This window comes from Monodelphis domestica, chromosome 2, assembly GCF_027887165.1.
Source record: "Monodelphis domestica isolate mMonDom1 chromosome 2, mMonDom1.pri, whole genome shotgun sequence".
Classification (NCBI taxonomy): domain Eukaryota; kingdom Metazoa; phylum Chordata; class Mammalia; order Didelphimorphia; family Didelphidae; genus Monodelphis; species Monodelphis domestica.
In genome coordinates, this window is record NC_077228.1 from 484,413,320 (window position 1) to 484,440,622 (window position 27,303).

The following is a 27,303-nucleotide window of genomic DNA, read 5'->3' on the forward strand; positions in this document are numbered from 1 at the left end:
AAATTAACACCAAGAGTTGCCTTGATTGTAACACATTTTCTATATTACTACCAATTTAGGGCTGGTATCCCTAACATGACAAAGCCTCAGTGGAGTTGACTATAAAACTCATTTTTATTCCCAATTTTCTTGAATTTCAGTGGGGTTTTGCTTTATGTTGGGGGGGTGGGGAGGAAGAGACAGATTTTCTGGCATAAACAGAACTGCTTCCCTTTCCCAAGGAAAGGTCATTTGTTTTGGAAAATAGAACACTAGTATTTCAATGTACTGACCAATTCAAGTATTTCTGAACTTTGATTTTTTTTAACCCAAGTTTGATAATTAGAAAATGGCACAATCTGTGACATACTTATATTCTGTGCAGAAACCTACCAACTATTCTTAGATTTTAGTTTTTGCTAAATATTATCAATTTCAAATGATATATTATAGTAAAAAATGCAGCTTCTTTTACTTTATAGGCAGATTGGCATAAATATTTTTAATTTCTGGTATGTAACCATATTAAAAATCTCTTTCTCTAGAAATACTGAGAAATACTTTCCTCTAAAGGGAAGGCTGGGTAATATACCAGGGTAGTATCAAACATCTTATCAAAGAATCAATTGATCAACATTTATTAAGTCCCTATGATGTGCCAATCATCAGTGATGTGGTTACTGATCTATCTAAAGCCAAGCCAATCCCCTCTTTAGTCAACCTAAGGCAGTGGTATCAACCTAAGTGGTATCGTTATAGTCAACCTAAGACAGTACTTTTAGAGACTACCACACACATACACCACATGCTGGGTACACCCAGCACTCACCCTTACCCCACACAGGGGAGGGAGAAAGCGCTCCCATTGGGCTGATGGGTGGAAGAGTGGGTGATGTGAGGAATGTCCTCAGAGAGTGTAGAAGGGGCAGGGAGTGGCCTGAGGGCTCTGCTCCCCTCTAGTTCTGCTGCCTATGAGCCACCCATCTTACCCACTATGTACTCCCATTGGGCTGCTAAAGCAGAGGACCAGGATGGTGCAGAAAAAATGTCATCAGACACGGTGGAGAGGAGTATCTCTGCCTGAGTCCCTCCACCTTTCTAGTAATAAACTGAGAGTTGGGGGTGTCCAGAGAACTCTCTGCATGCCATCTTTACCACCGGTGCCATAGCTTCACCATCACTGGCCTAAGGCATAGGTGGGTTAGTAACCACTTTACTCTCCTGAGGTGATAAGATAGATCAATAGCTACAGAACTAGATTTGGAACCAGGGAGTCTCAGTTCAAATCCAGCCAGTTCAAATTAGCTGTGTGACTCTGGGCAAGCATTTAACCTCTATTTGCCTCAGTGTAAAATGGAGAGAAAAATAGCACCTATCTCACAGAAGATTACAATTTGTAAAGACAAAGTGAGATAAAATTTGTAAAGCACTTTGCAAAGATAAAATCTAATAAAAATGATAGCCATTTAAAATATATCTTTGGGAAGGGTTGGGGTTTTGAAGAAGGAATGATTTAGGGACTTTGTTGTTCAATTCTAGAATATTAAATTAAAACTATATTTTAAGATATCTTTCCTTGTTCAAGGTTCCTATAAATATTTCCTGAAATTGTAGAGGGGCAGATTTATGTCAGAAGGCACAGAAATGAGTACATCAATTTAGACATCTCTAGATATCTAAATGCTAGAAATGCCTTGAATACAGATTAATATTAAATAAAATTCTCTAGCAGACTGGTAATGAATTCATTCACAAAAGGTAATACATTCTAGACTATTACTATCAAGTATATAGAACACTGTGTTCAAGTATAACATTCCATAAGTTTCAAGATAAACAAGAAGTATAGATAGCAATTCAAACATGAAAAAGATGACCATACACTAGAAAATTAAATGATGGCTGATCTAACATGATTCCCTTCCAGCACTAGAGCAATACAAAGAACATTTCCAAAATATTATCTTTTATGTCTGCTTGTATGTCAAACTTCTATTATCTTCTTATTTCTTACCTAGCTGTACTACTTTGGAACTTCTCTGAAGAACTCCTTCACCATGCCCCTAAGAGAGGTACCCTTCTTCTGGCTTCTGCCCTCTTGTCGAGGTTGCCACTTTTTAGCTATTTTTTGTGTGGCCCTTACACTGCATGCTCCTTGTGGGCAGGGACTGTTTCTATTTTCTAAATTTGTGTCTCCAGTGCCTGTACAAGCAGTACAATGCTTAATAAGTGTTTATTGACTATTGACTACCAGTTCCATTCATTTATTTATCAATTGTACATTTTCCTTGATACAAAAAAAATTTAATTTGTTTTACTCAAACTTAGGCTAACTTCAGTCTACACTTTTACATTTATACTTGCATCACAGCTTAGAACTTAAGACAATTAACATTTCAAAATTCTCAAAATAAGAAATTAAACTTACAGCCATTTTATAAATATAATATTTGTATCTGTTAAAGAACATGCTTTCCCTTATGTTTTCTTTTATTTATTGATAACCAGTCATTTAAAAAATCAGCTTCATTTTTAACATATCCCTCTCACCCCTCCCTTTCTTGGGGGCCACACTTGTAGCAAAAACACATCAGTAAAAAGTGATGGAACCACACATACTATTTCTGACAATATATGAAATAATAGTTCCCCTACCTCTCCAAAGAAGGGAGGGAAGAGGGACTTTTAACTGTTCTGAGATCACTCTTGGACCTGTATTTTCTGAAAGAAATTCTAATCTAGTCCCCAAAGTTGTTCTTATGACTTAAATCCTCCTAAAAAGTGAAAAAAATGTTTTTTGAAGATTGGCTTGTATCTTCAGCTCACCAGGGCAATGATTCCCAACCTTTCTGGAAATGTTAGCTATAGTTATTTGCTTTATTTTCCAGTATAACTTTGCAAAACCTAAAAAAAGTTTAGTTAGCATCTATTTTTCAAAATTAAAGGGAATTAAAATTGAATGCTAGCTCACCCCTACCATTTGTTGAAGGCACTCCTTCTTTACCTCTACTTTATACAGTCCATCTTTATGATACATCTCAGACACCATCTTCTGCATTACTTTTCATGATCCAACTCCTAGTGTCCACCCTCCAAGAGTACTATATATGTAATTATTTTGTGTATGTGAGTGAGAACATATAAACTTTACATTTATGGTGCATGCAAATTTATAATGTTCTTGCCTCCCTGTCCGAATTTTTCCAAGTAGAGACTGTTTTATTCTTTGTACTTAGTATTCCCAGCACTTTTCACAATAGTAGGTTGTCTGATAAATACTTGTAGATTGATGGATAATTAAACAACATGCCTTTAAATTTCAAATCCACTGCCTCATGGCACCATTAGTTCAATGAAATGGAATCCTAGAATACTGAATCTGGAAGAATAGTCCTTATGGATATAAAGTGGCCAGAGGTGAATACACCTCTCCAGAGCAGTGCTTATAATTCATTCTGTTAACATAAAGGAGAACTGAAAATACTGATGGTATTACTGTCAATTCTAGATTCCTCAGGTGCAGATTTTTGGGTCCTTGCATTATTAAACCCTCTGGAAGGATGGGCAAAGGAAAGGCTCTGAAAAGATCACCAGTAATTCTGGTGGGTAGTGAGTTTGTATAAGTCAGTTTCTCTTTATGATTCCTGTAGAGAGAGGGAGTGAAATTGTAGCTGTAATTGCATTTGTATGGGGAAATACCAGATGAATACTTCCTCTCCTAATGCAGGACAGGGCCTTCTTTCTATGCAACAGTCTAGGAGGGTTGCCTTCTCTGGGTCACAGTCAGCAATATGCTTTAGACACAGTATTTGACCCCAGGTCGTCATGGTTCTGAAGCTATTCCTCCTAAGTCATAGTTCTGGAATTTACTTGAAACCCACCACCATCATCACAACCACAGATGATTAAGAGATGGCTCTATGTTTAAGTCACTAGAGACTTACTCAGATAACAAGAGCTTTCCATTATTTTACTGGCTCTGAGATATCTCTGCATAGTCTGGGCAACTGGTCAAAGATGGAAAAATGTAAGAAAGGAAGTCTGACTCATCAGGGAATGCATAAGAACATTCTTGTCAATTAATGACATCAGAAGGGGAAAAAGTAAGAGCATTTTTGCTTTCTCTTTAAATAATTCTGTCCTAGTCAAAAGTTTGAAGTGATACAAAATTCCATCAACTTAAATGAATAAGAAAGAAGAATGAGTTGTACTGTCTGTAAAGTTAATAGTCCTTATTATGTCTGCCCATACACAAGAAACCACTATAGATGGCAGAATACTGTTTCTTACTTGGATGGCTATGAAGTCAATCCAGTTCAACAAAAGTTTAAATATAAAAGATTTCCATGTAATCTAGTCTTTCACTTGTTTCTTTTTAATAATTTTTGTAAAAATTCAGTAACTCCCCTTTCCCCAAAATGTTTAACACCTCTTCATTAAATTCTCAATCTACAATGATCATTTACTAAGACAACACTACCCAGATTTTGACTCTGTAGAATAGCAAAATTTTTTTTTAATCATTTATAGTTCAGACTAACTCACTTCACTTGCTAGGTACCAAACTATAAATTTTCAAAGATTTGTAAACAAAGAGCAATGCACAGGGAAAAAAATATATACAGTAGGTTGGATTTATAAGATTCCTGGGCCCTAACTACTGCCCCAAGTTTATCAAGAAAGGGCAATAGCAGATGTGTAACTAAAGGAAGTCACCTCTTACCAACATCATCAATTAGCCACTGGTTGCTAGGTTTTGGATATTACTAAAACAGAAAGGGATAAAAGGAGAGATTTGAAAGGTGCAGAGCCAGGTAACAAATAACATTTGGAAACAAAAGAAATAGGCCAGATGATGAAAGCAACTAATATGTGGAAAAGAATAAGAATTCCGGAAACCTGTTCTAAAAAGACTTATTCAAAAAAGTATTTAAGAACCTTACAACCTGACATGAGGGCAAATGTAAAAAAGAATTCTTATGACCTTGAGGGCATCCTTTTTCCACCGCAAATTAGAGAATACACAGGGATCAAATTCTCAGTGTTTTAAAAATCAAAACTACAGAAAACCACTAAGATAATAAATTAAATGTTTTGGATTAGTTTGAGGAAAAGGCTTGTAAGAGTGACCAAAAAGATCAGAATTTTGACCCTAGCAGCTCTAAATCGCTGTGCCTGCAATAACCTAATTTCTACCTGTGCACAAGGAAGAAACAGAAATAAACTTGTGAAAAAAATGTAAAAAATTTATCTTTGGCAAACAGTATATTCTCAAATAAGCTGTAGCCAGTTCATTCTGTGATAATTCTGCTCAAAAACCGATCAAGTTATTTTTTTCCACTTGGTGGAAAAAAAGTCTAGCAAGGAAATAATGGAAATTATTACTTTCAACTCCGTGGAAGAAATGCAATGATATGATTCTTAATCGTCTGCTATGTAATAGGACAGGCGATTAGGAGCAGTCCCAAGTGTTCTCCCATTAAGAAGTATATCACATTTACAGTGAATTCTTTTAAACAACACTTCGGCCTACATCTTCTTGCCCATAATAGCAATTACTTACTAAGCAGATGAACGAGCTAAGAAACAGGAATGGCATTTAGTGCGTGCCCCGAGCTCCCTCCCGCTCAGTGCGAGGCAGGAGCCCCCGGCCCGCGACGATGAGCAGTGTGCACGGACGGTTCTCCTGCCCCGGGCTCTTGGAACGAAGCACTTAGCCAACTTTGGAGTACGTTCCTTTGGGGGCAAACCTGCCTAAGTTTCCCCGACAGTTCCTGCCCTGGACTGCCAAGAGGCCCTATTGGGAAGCCTGAGCGAGCCTCCGCTTCCTTATCAATGGAAGCCTCCCGACCTGGGGAGTTAGAGGGGCACCCCGGGAAGACGGAACAAAGCGTTAGCCGGGGCCCGGAGGCCTGGCCAAGGATCAGGGCGCGAGCATCAGGCTGGGATGTAGGGTGGGGGCCTAACTAGCCTCGGGGACGGCTGCCCGCGGAGCCGGACGTTCTAGGAGCCCCGTCTTGGCCTCGGGCCAAGGTCCGAGAGCGGGAGGGGGGGCACTTTCCCGGTTGGACTGCGCCCGGGCCTAGACCAGGGGCGCCCCAAGCCCCCGGCAACGGGCGGCGGGGCCTAGGACCAGAGCCCGCTGCCGGGTAGGGGGAGGGGCCGCCAGAGCTTACCTCTCTTGGGAGCCTTGGCCGAAGACAACCCACCACTCTGGTCACCGTTTTCCCGCTTGCCCTTGTGCTTTGGGCCGGCGACACCCGACGAGCCGGGGTCGCTGCCGTGGTGGTGGTGGTGCCGGTGCCTCTCGCGCTCCTTGTGGCCCTTGTGCTTGGGCCCGACCGCGCTCACCGTCAGCGGCGAAAAGGTGAAGAGCGCCGAGGCCGCCAGCGGGGCGGCCAACGGGGGCCCCGCGGGGGCCAGTGAAGGAGGTGGTGGCGGCGTCAGCAGCAGTGGCTCCGAGGGACTCGGGACGGTGGAGGCTGCAGCAGGAGGCGGCGGCGGCGGCCCCGGCTGTTGGCGGCTGCGACGCCGCCGGTAAGGAGGAGCGGGAGGGGGGTCCTGATTCGGCCGCCCCCGCTTCTCCCGGGGCCCCCCGCTGCTCGCCCGGCGCTGCCGCTTGGTCCCTCGGGGCGAGGCCCCGGGCCGGGGCTTCTCCTTCCCCCCTTTGTCCGGCTCCTCGGGCGCCGCCACCGCCCGCACTACGCGCACCGCTCCGACCTGCGCAGCCATTTCACCCACACACACATTTAAATGGCCCGACCGCCCCCCCGTCCTCTCATCGCGCAGGCGTTGTCCGCGCAAAGCCCGCTGGGCTTTGAAGTTCCTCCTGCACCCTCCTCCTCCCAGCTTCCCTTCGACACGGATAGTGCTTGACGGAAGCGGTAGTTCCCACTCTATCTCAGTTGGATGCCTAAGCCAAGTTTCCATTGTAAAGCCTTCGGAATAGCGCGTTTCCTCCTGGAAGAAGTAGTTTTCAGAGCAATGCTCCCCGCCCCTACCCTCCCCCCTCCCGCCCCCAGAACTGCGCAGCGTAGGGAAGACGAAAGGGAAGCGTGCGCCTAGTCACGCGTCGCTCTTGCTCGCGTCTTCCACTGCGCGTCGGGGTTGTGGCATTCAACGGTTTTAACGGCCGCCAGCCGTTCTGCGTCCCCGCTCCCTCGACGCCGCCTCCTACCCGCGCCTCTCGGCCGCGTCTGTGAATCATTACATTCCTAAGAGAAGAGACTTGATCCCTTTCCCCGGGGCGCCCCTCCTCCGTCCCCTGCGCCTCTGGCCGAGGACGGGGCCCGGGGGCTCCACTCGAAACCGAAGTGGGAGTCAGGTAACCCAAAGAACTTGTGGCGGGCAAGCTGGCTGATGGAGCCATTTAACAAACCTTCCCAACAGTTGACCGAGATGGCATGCACAGCATTTTATTTGGGGCGTTCTGTTACAGTGAGGCGCAGTCAGTCTGGAATAGTCGTGAGTTTACCTCATAAAACAAAAACTTTTATATTGGAAAGTTGTCCCCCCTCCCCCCCAAAAAAAGTCAGAGCCGGAGCAACCATCAGCCCGCCTGCTGGCATGGATGGTGGTGGCTCCCAGGAACAGTGATACCAGCTAAAATGAGATCTGCCCGCCTAGAGGTTGTTAATCCACAGTTGGAGTGGAGTATCAATAATCCACCATTGGAGTATCAATAAACCGGGAATTGTCTATTAAAAATAAGTTTGTTGGGGGCAGCTAAGTGGCTCAGTGGATTGAGAGCCAAGTCCAGAGATGGGAGGGAGGTCCTGGGTTCAAATGTGGCCTCAGACACTTCCTAGCAGTGTGACCCTGGGCAAGCCACTTAACCCCTCTAACTACTCTTCTGCTTTAGAACCAATACATAGTGTTGATTCTAAGATTAAAGGTAAGGGTTTAAAAAAAAAAAGTTATTGATCAAGGCTTCTAACAAGTATTTAAACTCTGGGAATGCCAAGAAAAGAAAAAAGATAGTCCCTGCCTTCAAGAAGCTTACAGTCTAATAAAAGACTAGCAACAAATAACCTATAACATAACAGGCGAATTATTAAAATTCAAATCTGCCCTTAGGTTTCTGGACCACCCTGAATGCCTTGTAAATGGAAAGCTATTCCCAAGGGAAGGAAGAGGCTGGAAAGGCCCTTTGTGGAAGATTGGTTTTGAGCTGAGTCTGGAAGGGAGTGAATAGGTGGAGGTGGGAGCATTTCAAGAATAGAAGATGGTCAGTGCGAAGGCACAGGACACGTCATGGAACTAATAGGCTGATGTAACCGTAGATTAACAAAATTTAGGAAAACTGGAAATGAAGGTTGTGAAGGGCTTTAAATGGCCAAAAGAGGATTTTATATTTGATCCTGAAGATAAGGAACTGTAGTTTGTTGAAGAGAAGGAGAACTGTTAGCTTCTTGAGAGCTGTTGTAGGAAGATGACTTTGGCAACTGAGGAGAGTAGAGAGAATCTTGAGTCAGGGAGAGGGATTCAGAGGCTATTGCCATTACTGATGAGACCCTCCAACAGGGTGGAGCTGGAGAGAGTAGAGAGTTGGTGAGTAGGAGATATTAGGAGGTAGAAATGACAAAACTCAGCAGAAGATTGGATGACTGAGAATTAGAAGTCAAGAATGAAGAGCCTGGGGGATGATGGTGCCTTTCAGGTTACTAGGGAAATTTGGAAGAGGGGAGAGATTAGGGGTGAAAGATGAGCTCTATTTTGGGTGTGTTAAATTGGAGGTGTCCAGTGGTCTAACTAGTGGAGGTTGGAAGAGATTAGGACTCACACTAACAGTGTGACCTTGAGCAAACCTCCATTTGCCTCATTTTCCTCAATTGTAAAATGGGGATGATGATAGCACCTACTTCCCAGTGTAGTGAGTATCAAATGAGAGAAAGTGATTCGCACAGTGCCTGGCAGATAATAAATACACTTAATAAATGCTTGTTTTCATTCCTTCCTTCCTTGGGTGCATGACCTAGAGGAACATCAGCAGAGGAGATGAGGAGCCATCAGACAGTTAAGAAAGTCATGTCATTAAAACCTAGTAGAGGGGAAGGAATCTAGTAGGAAAGGGTGATCTAGATCCTTTTAGGGATTTATTAAGCCTAAGAAAGTATCAATTAATATAACCCATATAAACATAAAATTCTTGGTGGGAGTCATTGCAATAATTTTTAAGGTATAAACGGATCCTAAGACTAAAAAAAGTTGGGAGACTGTTAAAAGGCAGCAGAAAGGTCAAGAAAGATGAGGACTGAGGAAAGGCCTATTAGATTTGCCTACTGGTAACATAGAATAGAAACATTTCAGTTACATAACAAGGTCAAAAACAAGATTACAGAAAGCTTAGAACTGACTGAGAAGTAGAAGCAATGTATGTGAAAGACTTTCTCAAGGAATTTAGTTTGTGGTTCAGTGGTTAGAGAGCCAGACCTGGAGACTGGAGGTCCTAGGTTCAAATCTGGCCTCAGACACTTCCCAGCTGTGTGACCCTGGGCAAGTCACTTGACCCCCATTGCCTAGTCCATACTACTCTTCTGCCTTGGCACCAATACACTGTATTAATTTGAAGATGGAAAGTAAGGGTTTTAAAAAATATATATAGGAGATACATGTTTATGAGCAGCAAAGAAGGAATGACTAGTGAATGAATATTATAGAGAAAGTGGATATTTCAGTGGGATTAGTCAGTTGGAGAAGTGTGTTAAAATGAATAGATTCAGGAAGACCTAAATTCAGTTCCTTCCTTTGACTTACTGGTTTTATAACCTTGGGCAAATCACTTTATCTATATTTCCCTCAGTTAAGTCAGTAAGATTTATCTAGTGAAAGGCTTACCCTCTACTGAAAAAACCAAAGATCTGGAATTTTAAATGATCTCTACCTATATCTAGCTTCAAGAGTACAGCTTCCTTATCTTATCTGATGAAAACTGTACTCCAAAGTACTTTAGGAAAAATTATTTAAACTTATTGAATGTGCCCCAAACTCTACTAGATATTTAAATTCAGTAATCATTTATTTAAATTTTGTATATAAGTATTCACATCAGCGAGTTTACAGATCCATTTGAGTATTAAGAATCCAGGGCACTTGTAAAATGCTTTGTTATACTCCATGATAATGTGATACATCCATGTTTTAACAATAGATATGTTTCTAAAAGCTGTGTATAGATTTACATATGTTATTTTAAACTTTATAAAACTCTTAACTCACAACAACCTTGTGAGGGAATTACACAAGCTTTGGGGTGAGGGGAAGACTGTAGAGGATTTTAGTGAGTACGTGAGATTTCAGTGATTTATAGAACTTTGAGTAAGAACAGTTACTAATACTAACTTTTGCAAATTGTTCTGCTGTTGAGTGCCTTGCTTTGTATGTGTTAAGAAATTGAACTAGGTTTTCTTTGTTGGTTGGTGACCCTTCCTTCTATTCTCTAGCCCAGGCTGCTTTTCATGTTTGGAAAATGAGGTTCACAGAGCTTATGAATTGCTCATGTTCATGTAGCTCATGTCTGAGATTTAAATCCAGATCTCATTCCTAGTATTTCTTGCACAGTGGCTCAGTGCATGAATCAAATTTTTGTCAGTAATATAATTTTAAATGAATCGTTTGAACACAGTATAGAAATGCTTGGCAAATCTTTAAATTTTCACTGACAATAACTTAATCCAAGCCTTAATTAACCCTTCGCCTGGATTATTTTAGAGCTTCCTGATAGATTTAATCTTATTAAAGAGTAGTTCTGAATCAACAAATTCAACTCCAACAAACATTTACTAAAGACCTATTATAGATAATGTACTGTGCTAGGCTGAAGGAGATACAAAACTCCCTGCCCTCAAGGAGATTATGTGTCGTAATAATAATAAAGCATCCTAACAAATAACTTTTAATACAGAATGGAATAAAAGAACTGCATAAATAAGGTGCTATTAGCTTTCCAACAAAGGCATGAAGGATGTCCCCATCTAAAGTATCTAAAGGCAGAAAGACAAAGGCCCACAAGTGGGAAAATAAGAGATATTGTGTAATAGGGTGCTGGGGGCCATCAGTCCACAATGCCTTGACAGAGTCATGCGTGGTAGCTGGGGAGACCACAGAGTGGTCCTTGGTGAGATGTGACTGCCCACTCTATCCCCCTTGCATGACCTCTTTCATCAATGCCCCTTACCTATGAATTGACATGATTATTATTCTCCCTAGTCTCAAAAGAAATAATGGAAGAGCAACACATGTACCCTAATTCCCTAAAACATTACCAAAAGATCAGACCCTTAAACCCAATCCCAAAAAGACTATCATGAGTTAACTTTTACTTAGGTACATAATTCCCAGCAAAACCACAGCTACAGGCCAAGCCCAAAACTTTCCCATGAAGCCAGCACACAATTATAGAGGCCCATACAATACGTACAGGTACAGTACAGGTACACTAAGCTTCAATATGCCTCCGTGACTCAATTACACAAATCAGTAACTCAAACTCCCTAATAAGCCACCTGTGATGAAATCATTTATCTTGTATTCTGTCTGTAAGCACAATACATAACTATAGAATGTAAATCAAGTGATTTGTTAAAAGTTAATGTATCGCTTTTCCAGTTATCTCTCTTTGAACATGTGTGTTAGGTAATGTAATCTGCATGCCAAGAAAATGGGTATGAAAATAAAATCCCGGCCTGGGAATGTTGGAGCAGCTGAGATGCAAAGCAATCCCATGGCCGTTATGATTAAGCTGTCTTCTGTTTGTTATTTATTTTATTTTATTTATTTTGATTGATTGTTTGCCACCAGTCAGGAACCCTAGACTAACTTGGTTTGGCAGGACAAATTATATGAGACAAGACTTTAAAGCTATAGAGAATGTCATGTCATCTTTGCTGTCAATGGTACAAATGGGAAGACTTCTTAAATTGAGATAATAAGGAAGTAGCCCATTTCCACCATTTATTAAGTGCCCACTAGTTAGTTGTAAGACACAGAGGCACAAAGATAAAAAATAAAGTTCCTATATTTAGGGAATTGTCTCATTGAGGGAGAGTAAGAGCTACACAGAAAAGCATAATTCAAGGTAGGTAGATTTTGATTAAGGCAAAAGAGTCATATAAGAAATGGGAGAAGAAAGTATGATTTGAGTTTGATTGGAGAAGGAATCAAAGAAAGGTTTCCTAGAATGAATAGGGTTATTTCACTAACTTAAAAAGAATAGTGTCCTACACAGTCCTGCCAACTACCCAGGGAAGCTTGGTGGTACAGTAGAGGGAGTGCTGAGCCAGGAGTTAGGATGATCTGAGTTTAAATCTGGCCTCAGAAATTTACTAGCTGTGTAATCCTGACAAGTCACTTAACCCTATTTGCATCAGTTTTCTCATCTGTAAAATGAACTAGAGAAAAAAATGGCAAACCATTCCAGTACCTGTGTCAAGAAAATGGGGTTAAGAAGAGTCAGACACAACTGGAAAATGATTGAACAGTACAGTACTAATAAATATTTGTTGAATTAAAAAACAACACTTTCTGATTGCAGATATGTAAAAATAATTTAATTACTAGATAAATAAAAGTCAATTGGCATCACAATCATTTATTTTTTTATATTTACTTAAATAGTTTCTGTTATCTAGTATTTCTTAGCCCCCATGCCTCATAAGGATTATTTTCTCTTGGGGAGAGGCTATAGTCAATTCTGGCAATCCTGAAATTCCAAAGATAGAGTAAAACTAGTCATTGCAACTCTGAGATAGGAATATCATTTGGTATCATGTATTCTAGCAGTACTTCTTTAGAGAAAGGGAATTATGTCCTACTTGAGGAAATTCACAAATAATAGCCATGCATCTTCTTTTTTACAGTATAGAAAGGCATTGTCCATGATCAGGATACTTGTGAAGTAGTTCCTTTCCAGCCCCACCCCACTTTCTCTCTTTACTAAGATTAGACGAGGTGAGGAAACTTAGGGAGGGAAGTGTTCATTTAAGGAAAGAATCTTATTTTTCTCTTTTTTTACAGGAATAAATAGATGAAAATGCTAGCTATTTCTGATTTTGAGTAAGGTATTTGGCCTGCTAACTTCACTAGTAGGTTAGCAAGGCCTCACTTTTAAAAGTTTCTCAAATTCCATTACATTTTTACTACCTTCTAAAATCTTGATTAGGCAGGTTTAACACTGTAGGACAATAATATGTGATATAACCATATAAACATCTGCCAGCATAATATGTGCAGTAAAACATACAAAGAGAAGGGGGTAAATTACTTGAGTACTATCCCTACATTTTAGGCCCTCTTTTAAAACTGTATTTTGTTCAAAAGACAATGGAACATTTTATTATTTGGTTTTCAATTTTTTCCTATTGAGTTCTGCATGAATATTCAGTAACATTTTGTATATATTTTATTGATGGGCCTGAAGTCAGGAACACTCCTCTTCCTGAATCAAATATGGGTTTAGACACTTATTAGCTGTGTGACCCTGGGTAATTCAGATAATCCTGTTTCCTCATCTGTAAAATGAGGTGGAGAAGAAAATGCTCTCTCCAGCATCTCTGCCGATAAAACTGAAGTGACCGAATAGAGATAGCTACCAGGTGCAGTGCACAGAAGCACAGGGCCTATAGTCAGTATCAAGCATTAGGCCCACACTAACCTCTGCCTCAACTCCCTTACCAACAAAATGAGGATAATTATGGCACCTACCTCTCAGGGTTGTTGTGAGGATCAAATGAGGTAATTATAAAATGCTGAACGAAGTGTCTTATGCATAGTAAGCATTCTATAAATGTCAGGTGTTTAAAACTCTTGCCTTCTGTCTTAGAGTCTATACTGAATATAGGTCTGAAGACAAAAGCAGTAATGGCTAGGCAGTGGGGGTTAAGTGACTTGCCCAAGGTCATATAGCTAGGAAGCATCTGCATCCAGATTTGAATCCAGAACCTTCTGTCTCCAGGCTTGACTCTAGCCACCGAGCTGCCCCTGGGTTAACTCTTGATGGAAACTATCACAAAAAGTTTCTAATAATACTACCTTATACTTGAATAGCATTTTACATTTTCAAAGGACTTTTATATGGATTTTTTTCTTCCCTACAAAAACCTTGTGGAGCAGATATACAAGACTAGTATAGTCATTTTATAGACAAAGAAAAACTGATGCCAAGACAAGTTGAATGACTTTTCTATGGTCACACAGATATTATTGAAATAATATCTAACATTCAATTTTTGAAAACCATACCACATTATGTACAAGAATAGCTTGTTTCAGAGGTAAAAAAAAATTCGTATTCAAACCTCTAAATGCAGTTTTTAAACTAGTTGTTTCCAATTAGATGTAAATGACTATCCCAAGATGATATCTAAATTTGTACATTTCTTTTGTTTTAAAGCCATTTGTGTCAGCATATTACTTCATTGGTAATAGGGTAATTATTGAGCACATTTATTTCATCTGGCAGCATTTTGATGTTTTAATTTGGAATTTACAGCATAAGAGAACATTGTAGCCAATTTGCATTTTTCTGAATGCAAGTCGTAAATCAGATTAAATGTTCCATGTCGGAGGCGGATTTCTTGGTCCTTTTGGTTTTGAAAAACGATTTGCAAAACCTGGAAAAAAAATTCAAAAATTTTAATATATGCACATGACCCTAGCTCATAATTTCTTAGGCTACATTAATAAAAGTATAATGTCTAGAGAATAGAAATGATTGATCCATCTATTCTGCCATAGTTAAATTGTCCCTATAAAACTGCATTAATTTCTGAGCATTACATTTTAGTAAGGATCCTGGTAAGCTGAAGTGGGTCCAGTACGGAAGTTAAAGGATATAGGCAATTCTATCATTAATCAACAAATATCTAAGGACTTCCTTACTGTGCCAGATCCAACAAAGAAAGAAAAGGATAGATTCATAGATTTAGAACTAGAAGAAATCATGGAGTCATTCAGCCCAAACAAAAGAGAGAGCTAGCAATGCTCCTTATTTCAACCTGAACCAGATTAAAATGTTATTGGGAAATATTTAACAAATTAAAATACAATAAAACATAGATAATACTAATATGTACTTTTCTAAGTCCATGTGCTCCCTTCAAGGATCCTTTCTTAAGTGGCCTCCTTTCTATTTGAGTTTAACATCCTAATGCCCCTCATTTTACAGAATAGGAAACTGAGGTCCAGAGAAGTCAAGTCCAGGGGCTTAACTAAGGTTACTTCCTAGTAGCAGCTAGCTCTCTGACTCTCAAGTCAAGCACTCTAGCCCCTATTCCAAACTGCCTCTCAAGCAATCCTTGACCTGTGTTGTAATGGAAGAAAATATGTATACTTTGGTATATGCAGTAGCAGACATTTATATAGCACTAAGCACTTTACAAATATCCTCTCATTTAATCTTAACCACCTTGGAACATAGTTGTATCTTCATTTTATAGATAAGAAAACCCAAGGCAACAGAGGGTAAGTGATTCATCCAAGGTTATACAACTTTTAAGTGTCTGAGGCTGGTGAATTCAGTTCTTCCTAATGAGGAGAAATGTCAAGCATTCTAATGGGACAGCCAGTGCAAATGAACAATCACAAGACAAAGCATGTCAGGTGACAATCATTAAAGGAATTGGGTGTAGTTAGCCTGGGGAAAAAAATTTATTATTTCATTATGTTCCTGCATTGTGCCAGGCACTGTGCTAAAGCACTGGGGGGATATAAGTAAAAAAGCAGTCCCTGCTGTCAAGGAGCTCACAATCTAATATGAGGGAGACAGCATACAAAGATCCATGGTGAAACTATCTAGACAATAAACGAGACAATCAGCAGAGGGAAGGCACAGCATTAAGGGGAATCTGGAAAAGCTGCTTGTAAAAGGTGGAATTGTATCTGGGATTTGAGGCCAAGAGGCTAAGTTTAGGTAGGAAAATCCAGATTTTGGTGGAAATGCTTAGAATCAGAAGATGTGGAGCATCTAATGTGAGAAATAGCCATAAGGCCAGACAGAGGAAGGAGGAGAGACTAAATTTTGAAGGGCTTTGATACACCAAATAACATTTTATCCTGGAGGTAATAGTTTTTTGGGATTTTTAAAATGTGTTTTTATTATGCAAAAACACACATATTGGTCATTGTTGTAAGAGCAAAGTCATACATAACCAAAACCCCAAAAGAAAACCAAAAATACACTGATATGAAAGATGACTCTAGCGGTTCTTTCTTTGGAGGTAGACGGCATTCCCCATCATAAGTCCTTCATGATTGTCCTAGATCATTGCATTGCTGAGAGTAGCCAAGTTTTCACAGGTAATCTTTTAGTACGCACAATGTTCTCCCAGTTCTGCTTATTTCACTTTTGCATCAGTTACTCCAAATCTTTCCAACTTTTTCTGAAATCATCCTGCTTATCATTTCTCATAGCACAATAGTTTTCCATCACCAACATGTACCACAGTTTGTTCAGCCATTCCCCAGTTGATGGACATCCTCTCAATTTCCAACTCTTTGCACTATGAAAAGAAGAGCTATAAATATTTTTTAACAAGTAAGAGATGATATGGTCAGATCTAGGCTTTATTGAGATCACTTTTGTGGCTGACTTGGAGGATTGAAGTAGGGTAAGACTTGTATCTTATAGGTCAACTAGCAGACTAGTGCAATAGTCTAGTCCTAAAGTGCTGAGGGTGCTCCAAAGTGGTAGCAGTGTCTTAGTGAAGTAGGCATGTAAAAATATAAATAATAAAGGAAGAATTGAGAGGACTAACCAGTAGATTTGATGTGGGGAGATAGGGAGAAGTATAGGATGACAGCTAAGGCATATGCCTAGAGGACCAGGAAGATAATGAATACTTCCACTGTAATAGGAAAGATTGTAGAGGGGTGGAAAAAAGGGGCGGGTTAAGGAGTTCAGTTTTGAACAAGTTGAGTTTGAGGTGTCCCATAGGCAGATGGAGTTGCTACACTGGTGGTTAGGGGAGAGCTTAGAATTGAATAAGTAGATTTGAAAATCATAGACAAATCAATAAGCCCTGGATTCATAACTAGAAGATCCAGGTTTGAGTCCCATCTCTGATATTTACCTGCCATGAATTTGTATAGAAGTCACTTCATTTCATTGGTGCTGTTTCTTAATCTATAACCAGGTTTCACCAGATCACCATAAAGAAAACCATAAATTTAGACACAGCTAGGTGGCTCAGTGGATAGAGAGGCCTGGAGACAGGAGGTAGTCTTGGGTTCGAATCTGGCCTCACACATCCTAATCTCAGTTCCCTAGCCCTCACCACTCTTCTGCCTTGGAACCAATATTTAGTATCAATTCTAAGGCAAGTGTTTAAAAAAAAGAAAAGAAAACCATAAAGGACAAAATCATTTTGAATTACTATTGTATTTCATGTGGAAGAGGAAATTGAGTTATTCTCTATGGCCCCCCAAAAAACAAAACTAGAAACGTTTTGGAAAATTATAGGAAGGAAGCTTTTGGGTTCTTATCAGGAAAGATTCCTGCCTCCAGATGGAATAGGCTTCCTAATAAGGTTTTGAATTCCCACTTCCTTAAAGTGTTTCAGCTACTTTTCATGCATGTAATAGAGGACTGAATTAAATGATCTCTGAAAACCTTTCTATTAGATCCCATGATATATTTAAATTCTATTAAAGCTTTCATTCAGTGGACATATTTGATAAACACAGCAAACTTAAAGACAGAAACTTTAAGTAAAAATTAATATTTGTTTAGAGATTTCTGATTAATGATTAATGAAGTACTACAAAACCAGATGTCATATTCTTCAATCATTGCTCTCAAATACTAAGAAAATTATTTTTAAATGCCATGTTAAGTGTAATTTTCTCCATTTCAGTATAGGAAGCCTTTAGTTTATGCTCTTTGGGATAGTTGGAATACTTGGAAAATTTAGAGGACTGGTTTAAATCCCCATCTTGAAGAATTATTCACTGTGTGATCATAGATAGGCTTTTTGGTGGTTTATGGCCTAGACCTATGATTTAATCCATGTAGGGAATTCTTGTAAACTCTAGTGATTCAGACAGAGGCTAGTATATAATTAGCAGTCAGTTTAGTTACCTTGGAGGACTGAGAAGTTAAACAGATACGTCAGTAGTTAGCTAGTTTATGTCACAAATGGCCACCAGTCTTTCGACTACCTCTCTCTTGCCTCACTTTTTTCCCCATATAAAGAACTGAAGAAAATGAAAAGAGAGCAAGAGGTTTTCTTACGTTATGGGCTAGAATTGGAAGAGAAGAAAAAAATGGGTATGTATATGTTTGTGTAAGATCAATAAACATTAAGCCCTTAGTCTGTGCAACACAGCACTGGGGATACATAGAGATCCTTCTATGAGCTTACGGTCTGTTGGGGGAGACAAGCAAGCAAACAGGAACAAACAAGTCATGTACTGGACAAACAGGAAATAATTAACAGTGGGAGGCTTCCCGTAGAAGATGAAATTTTAGTCAGGACATGAAGTCAGAGCTTGGAGAAGCCTGTAGGCAGAGATGAAGAAGGAAAGCATTCCATGCATGGGGGACAACCAGGGAGATGGAATGTCTTCTCTGAGGAACAGCAAGGCCATTGTCACTGTTTTTAAGAAAATGTGATGGGGCATCTTAGTGGCTCAATGAACAGGAGACAGGAAATCCTTAGTTCAAATCTGACCTCGGATACTTCCACAGCTATGTTACTGTCAAGTAACTTAAGGACAAGTCACTTAACTCCCATTGCCTAACCCTTATAGAACCAATATATGATATTGATTCCAAGACAGAAGGTAGGGATTAAAAAAAAAAGATGTGACAGAAAATAAGGTGAGAGAAGACTGGCTAGATTATGAAGAGCTTTGAACACCAAACAGGATTTTGTATTTGATCTTGGAGGCTATCAGAGCCAAGGGATTTTATGGTTTATTCAGTGGGGGGAAATGAAAGGTGACATGGTCGGACCCACATTTTAGGAAAACAAACTGAAATTACCTTTGCTGATGGTGGTAGAAGTGGGTAAAGAGAGTGAGTGTAGGTGTGAAAGAATCTCTGAATGCCTTCCCTATGAACAGGAAACAATGGAGAAAAACTGATTATATCTCCTTGATAGGGAGGGAAGAAGGGAAATGGGGAGGGGGGGGGGGACAATGTTAGGTCAGACAGTTCCCCACATTGGTCAGCAGGTGGCAACCGTGGTCTAAAGACATCTTGGTTCTAGACCTGTAAGCCCAAGAGTTGAAGGAAGGAGGCCCAGCCTTCTGAGATGTTAGAAAACTGGGGATATATAACCCAGCTAGTTATAAGTTAGAGAGAACTTAAAAATGGAGCCAGCCATATTGTAATTCTTAGCTCACTGGGTTTTTATGCTTTGAAGCAGATGTTTTCCTTAAAATTATAAAAGAATTTGAGTGATAGAAAGAACCCTAAAGATCATTTTTTACGTATTCTAGCTCCTTTTAATATAGGGAAAGTATTTTAAAAGAGCTTTAAATGTTAGGCTCAGTGAACAGAGAGCCAGGTTCTGGGTTCAGATTTGGCCTCAGACACTTCCTAGCTGTATGAACCCAGGCCAAGTCATTTAACCCCCATTGCCTAGCACTTTACCTCACTTTTGCCTTAATGATTCTACTACAGAAGGTAATGGTTTGGGGATTTTTTAAAATGCTGGACTGAGAACTTTTTACTTTAACCTAGAGGAAGTAGTAGGGAATAAATTAAATTTTGGGGGGCCAGATCTGCATTTTAGGAATATTAGTTTGGTTGGTCTATAGGAGATAGAGAGAGAGTAGGGAACAACTTGGGAAATTACTATATGAGTGTAGGTGAAAGATATGAGGTAATAATTTAATGGAATGGAACATACCCTGCACACCTAGGTAGTTTTATAAATTATTATGGCCCGAAAAAAGGCATCAAATGCTGATGACACTTGTATCATAGAACTTCTCTGACTTCACTAGGTTGGATCTTAGTGACAAATCTACTGTTAGGCTCTTACTCAAACCCTTTCTGGCTTGGCTAGAGCTTCCCTAGCAGAACTTTTAAAAACAGAGTTATTCATATATCACGATGAGGCATCAGAGTAGAACTTTGAAGGAATTGCCTAACTATTCTTTGAGTTATTTAAGTTGAGATGCCAACAGATTCAAAGATATAAATATAAGGTACAAAATAAAAAAAAAAAACTTAGTTGTAAGAGATTCTTAATGAAAATAAAGTATCAGGACAGAGAAGAGTCATTCAAACTTTTATAGGCTTGTATGCTAGTTACTTTTATCCATAAAATGTCTAAGTACTTCTGGAATTATACTAAGCTTTTTGGTTAATGATATCCTTTAGTAGTATTAATTGCATAATCATTACAACTAAATGACAGTCTACAGTGGTACTGTAAGTACCAAGTGGTACTGTAAGTACCAAGAATATAACAAATAAGATTTGAAATAATACCAGATGATCACTATACAATTATAGATCTGTAATATTTATAATTGAGTGAATAATTCCCTTAGCATGTTTTCTTTTCTGTGACTTGCCCAAGATCAGGTTGCAGCAACTTTTAAAAATTTTCATTGCTCTTGGAAATTATTTTAACTTTATTTTAGCCATGAACTGGAGTTCTTCTTAATTATAAAATTATAAAACCTATATTCCCCTTCCTTTAGTTTGTATCTACTACATACTAGACAGATATGTACTTTTTGATACAAATACATATGTGCATTTTGTATTTTAAATATGACAAATGCCAACAAAATAATTTTGTTGCCTAGGTTTAGATTCCAAAATGTGTAGCAGTTTATTGTTGAGTGAGTTAAAGAGTCAACAGAAGTCTCAGAATCGCAGGTTAAATATCAATAGGGTGGAATGGATTTACATAACAATTCTCTTCTTGTTACTAAAGCCCTTATACTCAGTATACATATGACTTGGCCAAAACTAAATAAAATAAAATAAAATAAAATAAAATAAAATAAAATAAAATAACACCTACCAAAGTTCAAAAAGGAGTTTGAGTGATTCGATTGTACAGATTCTGATGGTTTGACTGGTTGCAATGAGATACCTAGAAATAATAGGAAAGGTTTCAGAGAAAGAAATAGATAATTGTTCTTTAGACTAGAAATAGATAATTGTTCTTTAGTATAGATTTCCTGTCTATAGTTTAATCATTAAAAACAATTCTCCACATCCTTAGTTACCAATAATCTTTCTTTATAGAACCAAAATAAAAATTATATTCTTACAGGCTCAAGAAGATATGTATCATCATTATATCATATATAACAAAATGTCTGCTTATTAGATGGAAACAGCAAAATCTTCTAACAAGCTAATTTAATTGCAGTGAAGTTAGTAAAAACTAAACATTATACAAAAAAAGTTTTAGCAATAAAACATTTGTATTTGTAATTAATCTGTTTTATCATTTGAGGATTTAAAAATCTAACTTTGATTTTCAAGATTCAATTTTGAACTCTACCCTACTTTGTTCCCAGTGACTACATTTATTACTTTCTGTATTCATTCCTCCATAGGAAATCTCCCCATTTTCTCTTACTTTAGCCTCCATATACCAAAGGATTTTCCTAAAGCTAAATCAAACCATATCTTTCCTCCCCTCAAGTCAGTAAACTTATCATTTAAAGCTCTTAACACATTCCTTCCTATCTTTCCTGTCTTCTTATATTTTACATGCCTTCCCAACCCCCACCATCACCCTGCTATAATCATACTGTCCTACTTCCTGTTTCTCATACAGGATGACATTCCATCTCCATTATCCACGCCTTTGACCCTGCTATCCCCTATCCTGGGATGCTCTCCCTCCAAATCTGTCTCTTGGAATTCCCTAATGTCTTTTAAGACTTTTAAAACTCCAGTTCTATCTCATGCAGCTGGCTTTTTCTTGTCCCCACCTCAAAGGGGGAGACCTTTCCCTAGGTCTGCTTTCTATTACTCTGTGTACATAGATATGTACATACACATGCATATATGTATCATTGCCTCCATTTGAATGTTATATTCTTTTAAGACAGGGACTATTTTTGCTTATTCTTTCTATTTCCAGGGACTGGCAAAAAGCTGATGGATTCCATTTGCCAGAATATGTTTTTCTCATCATCCAAAACTCTTTTCTAAGTCCATTGTTCCCAGGAAGTCTTTCTGACTAGATAAGATTTTTCATCCCCATTTTAGTTAGCAGCCCACGCTTCTTGCTGTTCCATATTTACATATGCCCACCCAACACTGCCTAAAACTTCTTTTTGGTGCCTTACCCTCCTCATGTATTTTTTATAGCAGTCTGCAAAAATAGCTTAATATAAACTTAATATAAACTGCACACAAGGCACCATCTTGAAATGAAAATAGTAACTATGGGTTATATAGATTTTAAAAATGAAACAATAGTTTAGAAAGCCTAAACATCAGTTTTCAACCTTATGTTCTGTGTACATATGGAGGGCAGCAAAAAATAAACTGTAAACCCTATGAGGTCAAGGCCCAAGTAAAAGATAATGAATTGACCCTTTACTTTTATCATTATTTTAATGTATGTGGTAAGTATTTTCTCATCTTGTATAATTGTAATGACAGTATAGTTTGGGGGAAAATTCTTTCCTCCAAGGTTTACCTGAATCATCAATCAGTCATCACAAAGAATCAGAGGAAATGGCCAGGGCCTAGAAGCTTCTTCTCTGGCCATGAATTAGCTTGTATCTGTAAATAATCTGAGAGGATAGAGGCATCCTCTTAACCAAAAAGAGGTTCTTATTTGGGGGCTGACCCAAAGGGACTCAAAATTAAATATGAAAGAACTTAAAGCTTATAGTAAGTGGTGCTTAAGGATTTGTATGTAATAGAGTATACCCCTAGAATTTATAAACAAGATCAGAAAATATCCTCTGAAACTGAAGCTAAAAAAAAAGTCAGAATAAAACAATTTAATTAGCCATCATTGTTGGAACAGCCTACCATAAAAGACAGTTTTAAAAATGTGTTTATTAATATGACCAAGGCATTTCTTAATTCAGCAAATATAGGAAAGCTGTGTGGTAAAAGCCCCCGGGGACCCCAAAGTACTACTCCTTGGGGATCAGCCCTTATGCTTGTACTCCAACTTTTTATAATTAGAAGTGAATAATTGTCCTTAGGGCCTGCTTTAGGGCCCTAGCACTAAGATACAAAGGGGTAAAAGGAGATGGAGATTTGGTAATTTCCCTTTTGTATCTGAGTCAAAGTCTATGTGTCCCCATTTAGTCTTATGTGCCCTGGATACTGTTGATTACTCAGCTCTGGGATGTGTGCATAGAACACCTCTGTGGGGGTTTATGATGATGAAGCCCTGAAACTAGGTCACTGAAAAATGAATCCTTGCTAGTTCTGAGGTGAAACTTCCTCTTTTATCATGTGTACTATAGAGTCTAATCTTATGGTAGTACCTTCTTTAAAAAGAAAAGCTACACTTAAGACTATAAATAATGTAAGATTATCTTTAATCTTGGAAACTGTAACTCGTCTTGTCATAGATCATGTAAATTTTTTGATGACTGATAGAATGTGTAGTTCTGTAACTACTATGCTATTTTTTGTGTATGCTATGCCCCAAAAACCAAACTGTACCTAGAAATTTATAGTTTGTTATAAAAACCTTTCCTATTCTTTGAGTATTTAAAAGTTTGTGTTTTTTATGATTCATTCTATAATTTAAAATGTTTAAGTGCTAAATTAACAATGTGTGTATCTCCAGAACTAGCCAGGGAGGTTGGGGGAGGAGAAAGAAAGTGTCCTAATTTTAGATTACCAGTATCAGTTTTTCAAACAAGAATATTAATGGAGGGTAATCATACTTTGAATCTTATCCTCAGTTAAAGTATCAAAGCTTTGTCACATTGTGAACCCTTACCAAAGAGCAGCTAGTTATACCAAAAAATTTGGGGTTCCAAAATGTTAACTGAATTTATTGATCAGAATATACTCATGTTTTATCAAGTTTGCCCAGGTATTTATAGTTGTGGTTTAGAAATGTATAGAAGATATATGCTTGTATAGGGAATTTCCCACATGTAGGATCCTGTGGGTTTTATTTTCATCACATTTTAGCAATATGGTAAACAACAGACCCTTGCTGCTAATAATACTTTGTGAAATTTGAAAACTTGTCAGTGCATTGCCTATCTCATAAAAACAACACATTTGGTTCACAATATGCTTTGCTATGACTGTTTTTAAAAAACACATCTGAGGTTAGGTTGCTGGGAGTTTTAAAATAACACTCTTATGTTAGAGCGTCTTAGGATGGTTTTAAAGCTAGATATTATAAAAATGATTATTCCCCTCTGTTGAACAGGAAATTTCTCCTGCATTTCCCTTTCTAAGGCCAAACAAACCCAGTATTAGCAATCCAAAGCACAGGGCCTGGAATTGCTTCTAACAGTACCTGAAGTTTTAGCTCTACGTAAGAATAGAAATATCCAATATTCAATAATAAAAACCATTTAAACTCACTCTTTTTAACATTTCGTAGAATTTTTAAACTCTGTGAAAACAAGAAGAGAAGAACAATGTTAATTTTTTTACCACAGAATTCAAAAAAATTTATGAAGCATTTAAGAAAATATGGAACAAGAAGTATTGCAGAATAAAATTAGAAGCAACATGGCACATGCACTAAAGTGGCAACCTCACATTTGAGTTAATTCATTTGCTTGTGCTTTTTTTCTAAAAGCTAAAATTTTTACATAACATGGTATTTATTTAGTATTTTGATTATTTGCCCACGTCTGCAGCCCAAACCCAGAGCCCCAGAGCCACCATCGCTGCCAGTGGCCCCCAGGCCAAGCCGTCACTGAGAGCGCCAGGAGTCAGGAGCCAGGAGTCAGGCCCAAGGGAGACCATGAATCAGACAGACAAAAACCAACAAGACATTTCTTCATATCTCATTGATGAACCACCAGAAGGTTCAATGAAAGACCATCCACAGCAACAGCTTAGCGAGCCAAAGGATTTGTAATACCTGCAATCTTCTGTACAGTACTCAGTAATAGAAAAAAGCAAACAAGAGACCATGGTAGTGGAGACTATGACTCAACTGATCAAGAAGGTATTCCATCCTACCTTCAGCATCTGCCTTTGCCCAAATCCTTCACTGGGATATTAAATCTCACAGTTGAAATAGGTGGGTTATAGAAGGATGAAACAGGTCAGGAGATCAATCATAGAAGTAATGAAAAGGCATTCCAAACTCACAAATGCTTGGTCCAAATTTGAAAGCATAAAGCAGAAACGGAATGAATCACCAACCAGTTTTCTAGGAAGATTAACAGATGCTGCTGAATTAATATTCGGACTTGATGTGTTGGCTGATGATACAATTGCCCACATCAAGGGACTATTTGTTAAAAAATGCCTGTCCCAAGATAAGGTTGTTTTTTTTTTTTTAAACACTTACCTTCTGTCTTGGAGTCAATACTGTATATTTGCTCCAAGGCAGAAGAGTGGTAAGGACTAGGCAATGAGGGTCAAGTGACTTGCCCAGGGTCACACAGCTGGGAAGTATCTGAGGCCAGATTTGAACCTATGAGCTGGCTCAAGCAGATGAACAGGAGAAACAGCTGGCAGCGGCAAGGCAGGGCAGGAGCAAAGTCACACCCCACCACAGAACCCTCGTGGTGGGCAACAACCAGGCAAACTTACTATCTTTAAGGCTATCTGCTCAAAATTTTTTGACAATTCATAATCGCTTCTTTGTAAGCCAAAATGTAAAGATTAAAATTAATAATAACTATTATATTTTTAAAGTTTTATCAATAATAACTAAAGTAAAAGGAAGTACCTGAACTCAGCCCAATCACATTAAAAAAAGAGCACATGGGAGGAATTACATCCAGTTAAATACCAATAATGTGATCTTGCCAAAATGGAACTGCAGAAGAGATTATAGGGAATTTTGGGAAATACTAAGGACTTCTGGGGAATGAAGTTAAAGTTTCAAAATCATCATTTATACAGTGATCAGAACAAAGGGGCATGTTCATTATGAAGGTGTACCCGGAGTTCTCAAGTATTTGAAAAATCAAGCGAAAATGAATTAGAATTAAATGGAATTGAATGTAATGGAGATAAGGTTAATGAGTTTATAAATAATGTGATTGAAACAAAGGATAATATAATTAGTGTTGTGAGGAAAAAGAAAATTTTACTGTAAAATTAGTTGGAAATTCTAATGATTGTAAAATAATGGAAAATAGTGAAGAATGTAAACTGGATGAAAATAATGTGATTATAAATGAGAACAATGATACCAAGGTAGAAATTATAAAGATCAATGAGAGTAGTGAAAAAGATGATGATGATGTTAAAAATGTGAAATCCTGGGAATATCATGCAATTCAAGCAGATGTAAATTTGGATGGACAGGAAATGACTGAGCTTTGTACTGATGTTACTGTGCTAGCACCGGTGTTGGAAACATTTCAACCACCGAATAGTACAGAACCATATGTGTCTGTAACTATTGGAGACCAGATTTATGAGCTTCTGGTTGATACTGGAGCCAGTAAATCAGTTTTGCAAAGTTTTCCTAAGTGTTGTAGAGCTATTGGTACAATAGAAGTAATAGGTGCTACTGGTAAACCATAGAGAGTATCAAAATTACAACCAAAAATGATTACTTTAGGTCTATTATTTGTAGAGCATGCATTTCTTTGTATACCCGACTGCCCAATGAATCTTTTAGGTAGAGGTTTATTATGTAAATTAAGGGCAACAATCCAATGTACTGATACTGATGCTATCTCATTACATCTACCAGAAGAATCTCTGAAAGCTTTTCCATTGTTATTCTTAGATTCAGTCAGTACAGAGTGTGACTTAGATTTAATCTATCCAATACCTGAGGATATCCCTAAAGATCTTTGGTCAAAGTCTTCCACAGATGTAGGTCTATTGAAATCAGCTACTCCAGTCAGGGTGAGGACTAAGGAAGGACCCAGTTCCTTGTGTACCTCAATATCCTTTGACTAAAGAAGCAATTGAGGGAATAAGACCAATCATTGAATCCCTAATCCAACAAGGAATAATAATACCTTGCTTCTCAGAATTTAATACTCCTTTTCTTCCAATCAAAAAGCCAAAGTTAGATCAGAATGGCAAAGTTGTATAACATTTTATACAGGGTTTAAGAGCAGTCAGTGATTATGTAATCAAGATTCATCCTGTTGTACCAAGTCCAGCTGCTATAATCTTCTATTCCAAGTCAGATTAGATTCCAAGTCAGGCTAGATACTGTGGAAGATTTATGCTCAGCTTTTTTCTCAATTCCAATTCATGAGGAT

At 38.4% G+C, this 27,303-nt stretch overlaps 2 protein-coding genes and 1 long non-coding RNA gene across 5 annotated transcripts in view; 1 reads left to right on the plus strand and 2 right to left on the minus strand.

Moving 5' to 3' along the window:
* The window catches only part of RSBN1 (round spermatid basic protein 1), a 56,816-nt gene extending 49,828 nt beyond the window's left edge, over positions 1-6,988 (minus strand). The window contains exon 1 of the mRNA XM_007485164.3: positions 6,156-6,988. Coding sequence (XP_007485226.1) covers positions 6,156-6,909 — 754 coding nt within the window. The 5' untranslated portion in view covers positions 6,910-6,988. The remainder of the gene's footprint in view (positions 1-6,155) is intronic.
* An 11-nt stretch (positions 6,989-6,999) lies between these two features.
* The window catches only part of LOC107651010 (uncharacterized), a 30,576-nt gene continuing 10,272 nt past the window's right edge, over positions 7,000-27,303 (plus strand). Inside the window, exon 1 of one of the 2 annotated variants that reach the window (XR_001627306.2) lies at positions 7,000-7,443. This is a non-coding gene — a long non-coding RNA (uncharacterized LOC107651010). The remainder of the gene's footprint in view (positions 7,444-27,303) is intronic. The other variant, XR_001627308.2, reaches the window with a different exon arrangement.
* The window catches only part of PTPN22 (protein tyrosine phosphatase non-receptor type 22), a 79,143-nt gene continuing 66,240 nt past the window's right edge, over positions 14,401-27,303 (minus strand). For both annotated transcript variants that reach the window (XM_016429093.2, XM_016429094.2), the window contains exons 19-21: positions 24,476-24,506; positions 20,961-21,032; positions 14,401-14,588 (exon numbers count right to left, since the gene is read on the minus strand). In XM_016429093.2, coding sequence (XP_016284579.1) covers positions 14,524-14,588; positions 20,961-21,032; positions 24,476-24,506 — 168 coding nt within the window. In that variant the 3' untranslated portion in view covers positions 14,401-14,523. The remainder of the gene's footprint in view (positions 14,589-20,960; positions 21,033-24,475; positions 24,507-27,303) is intronic.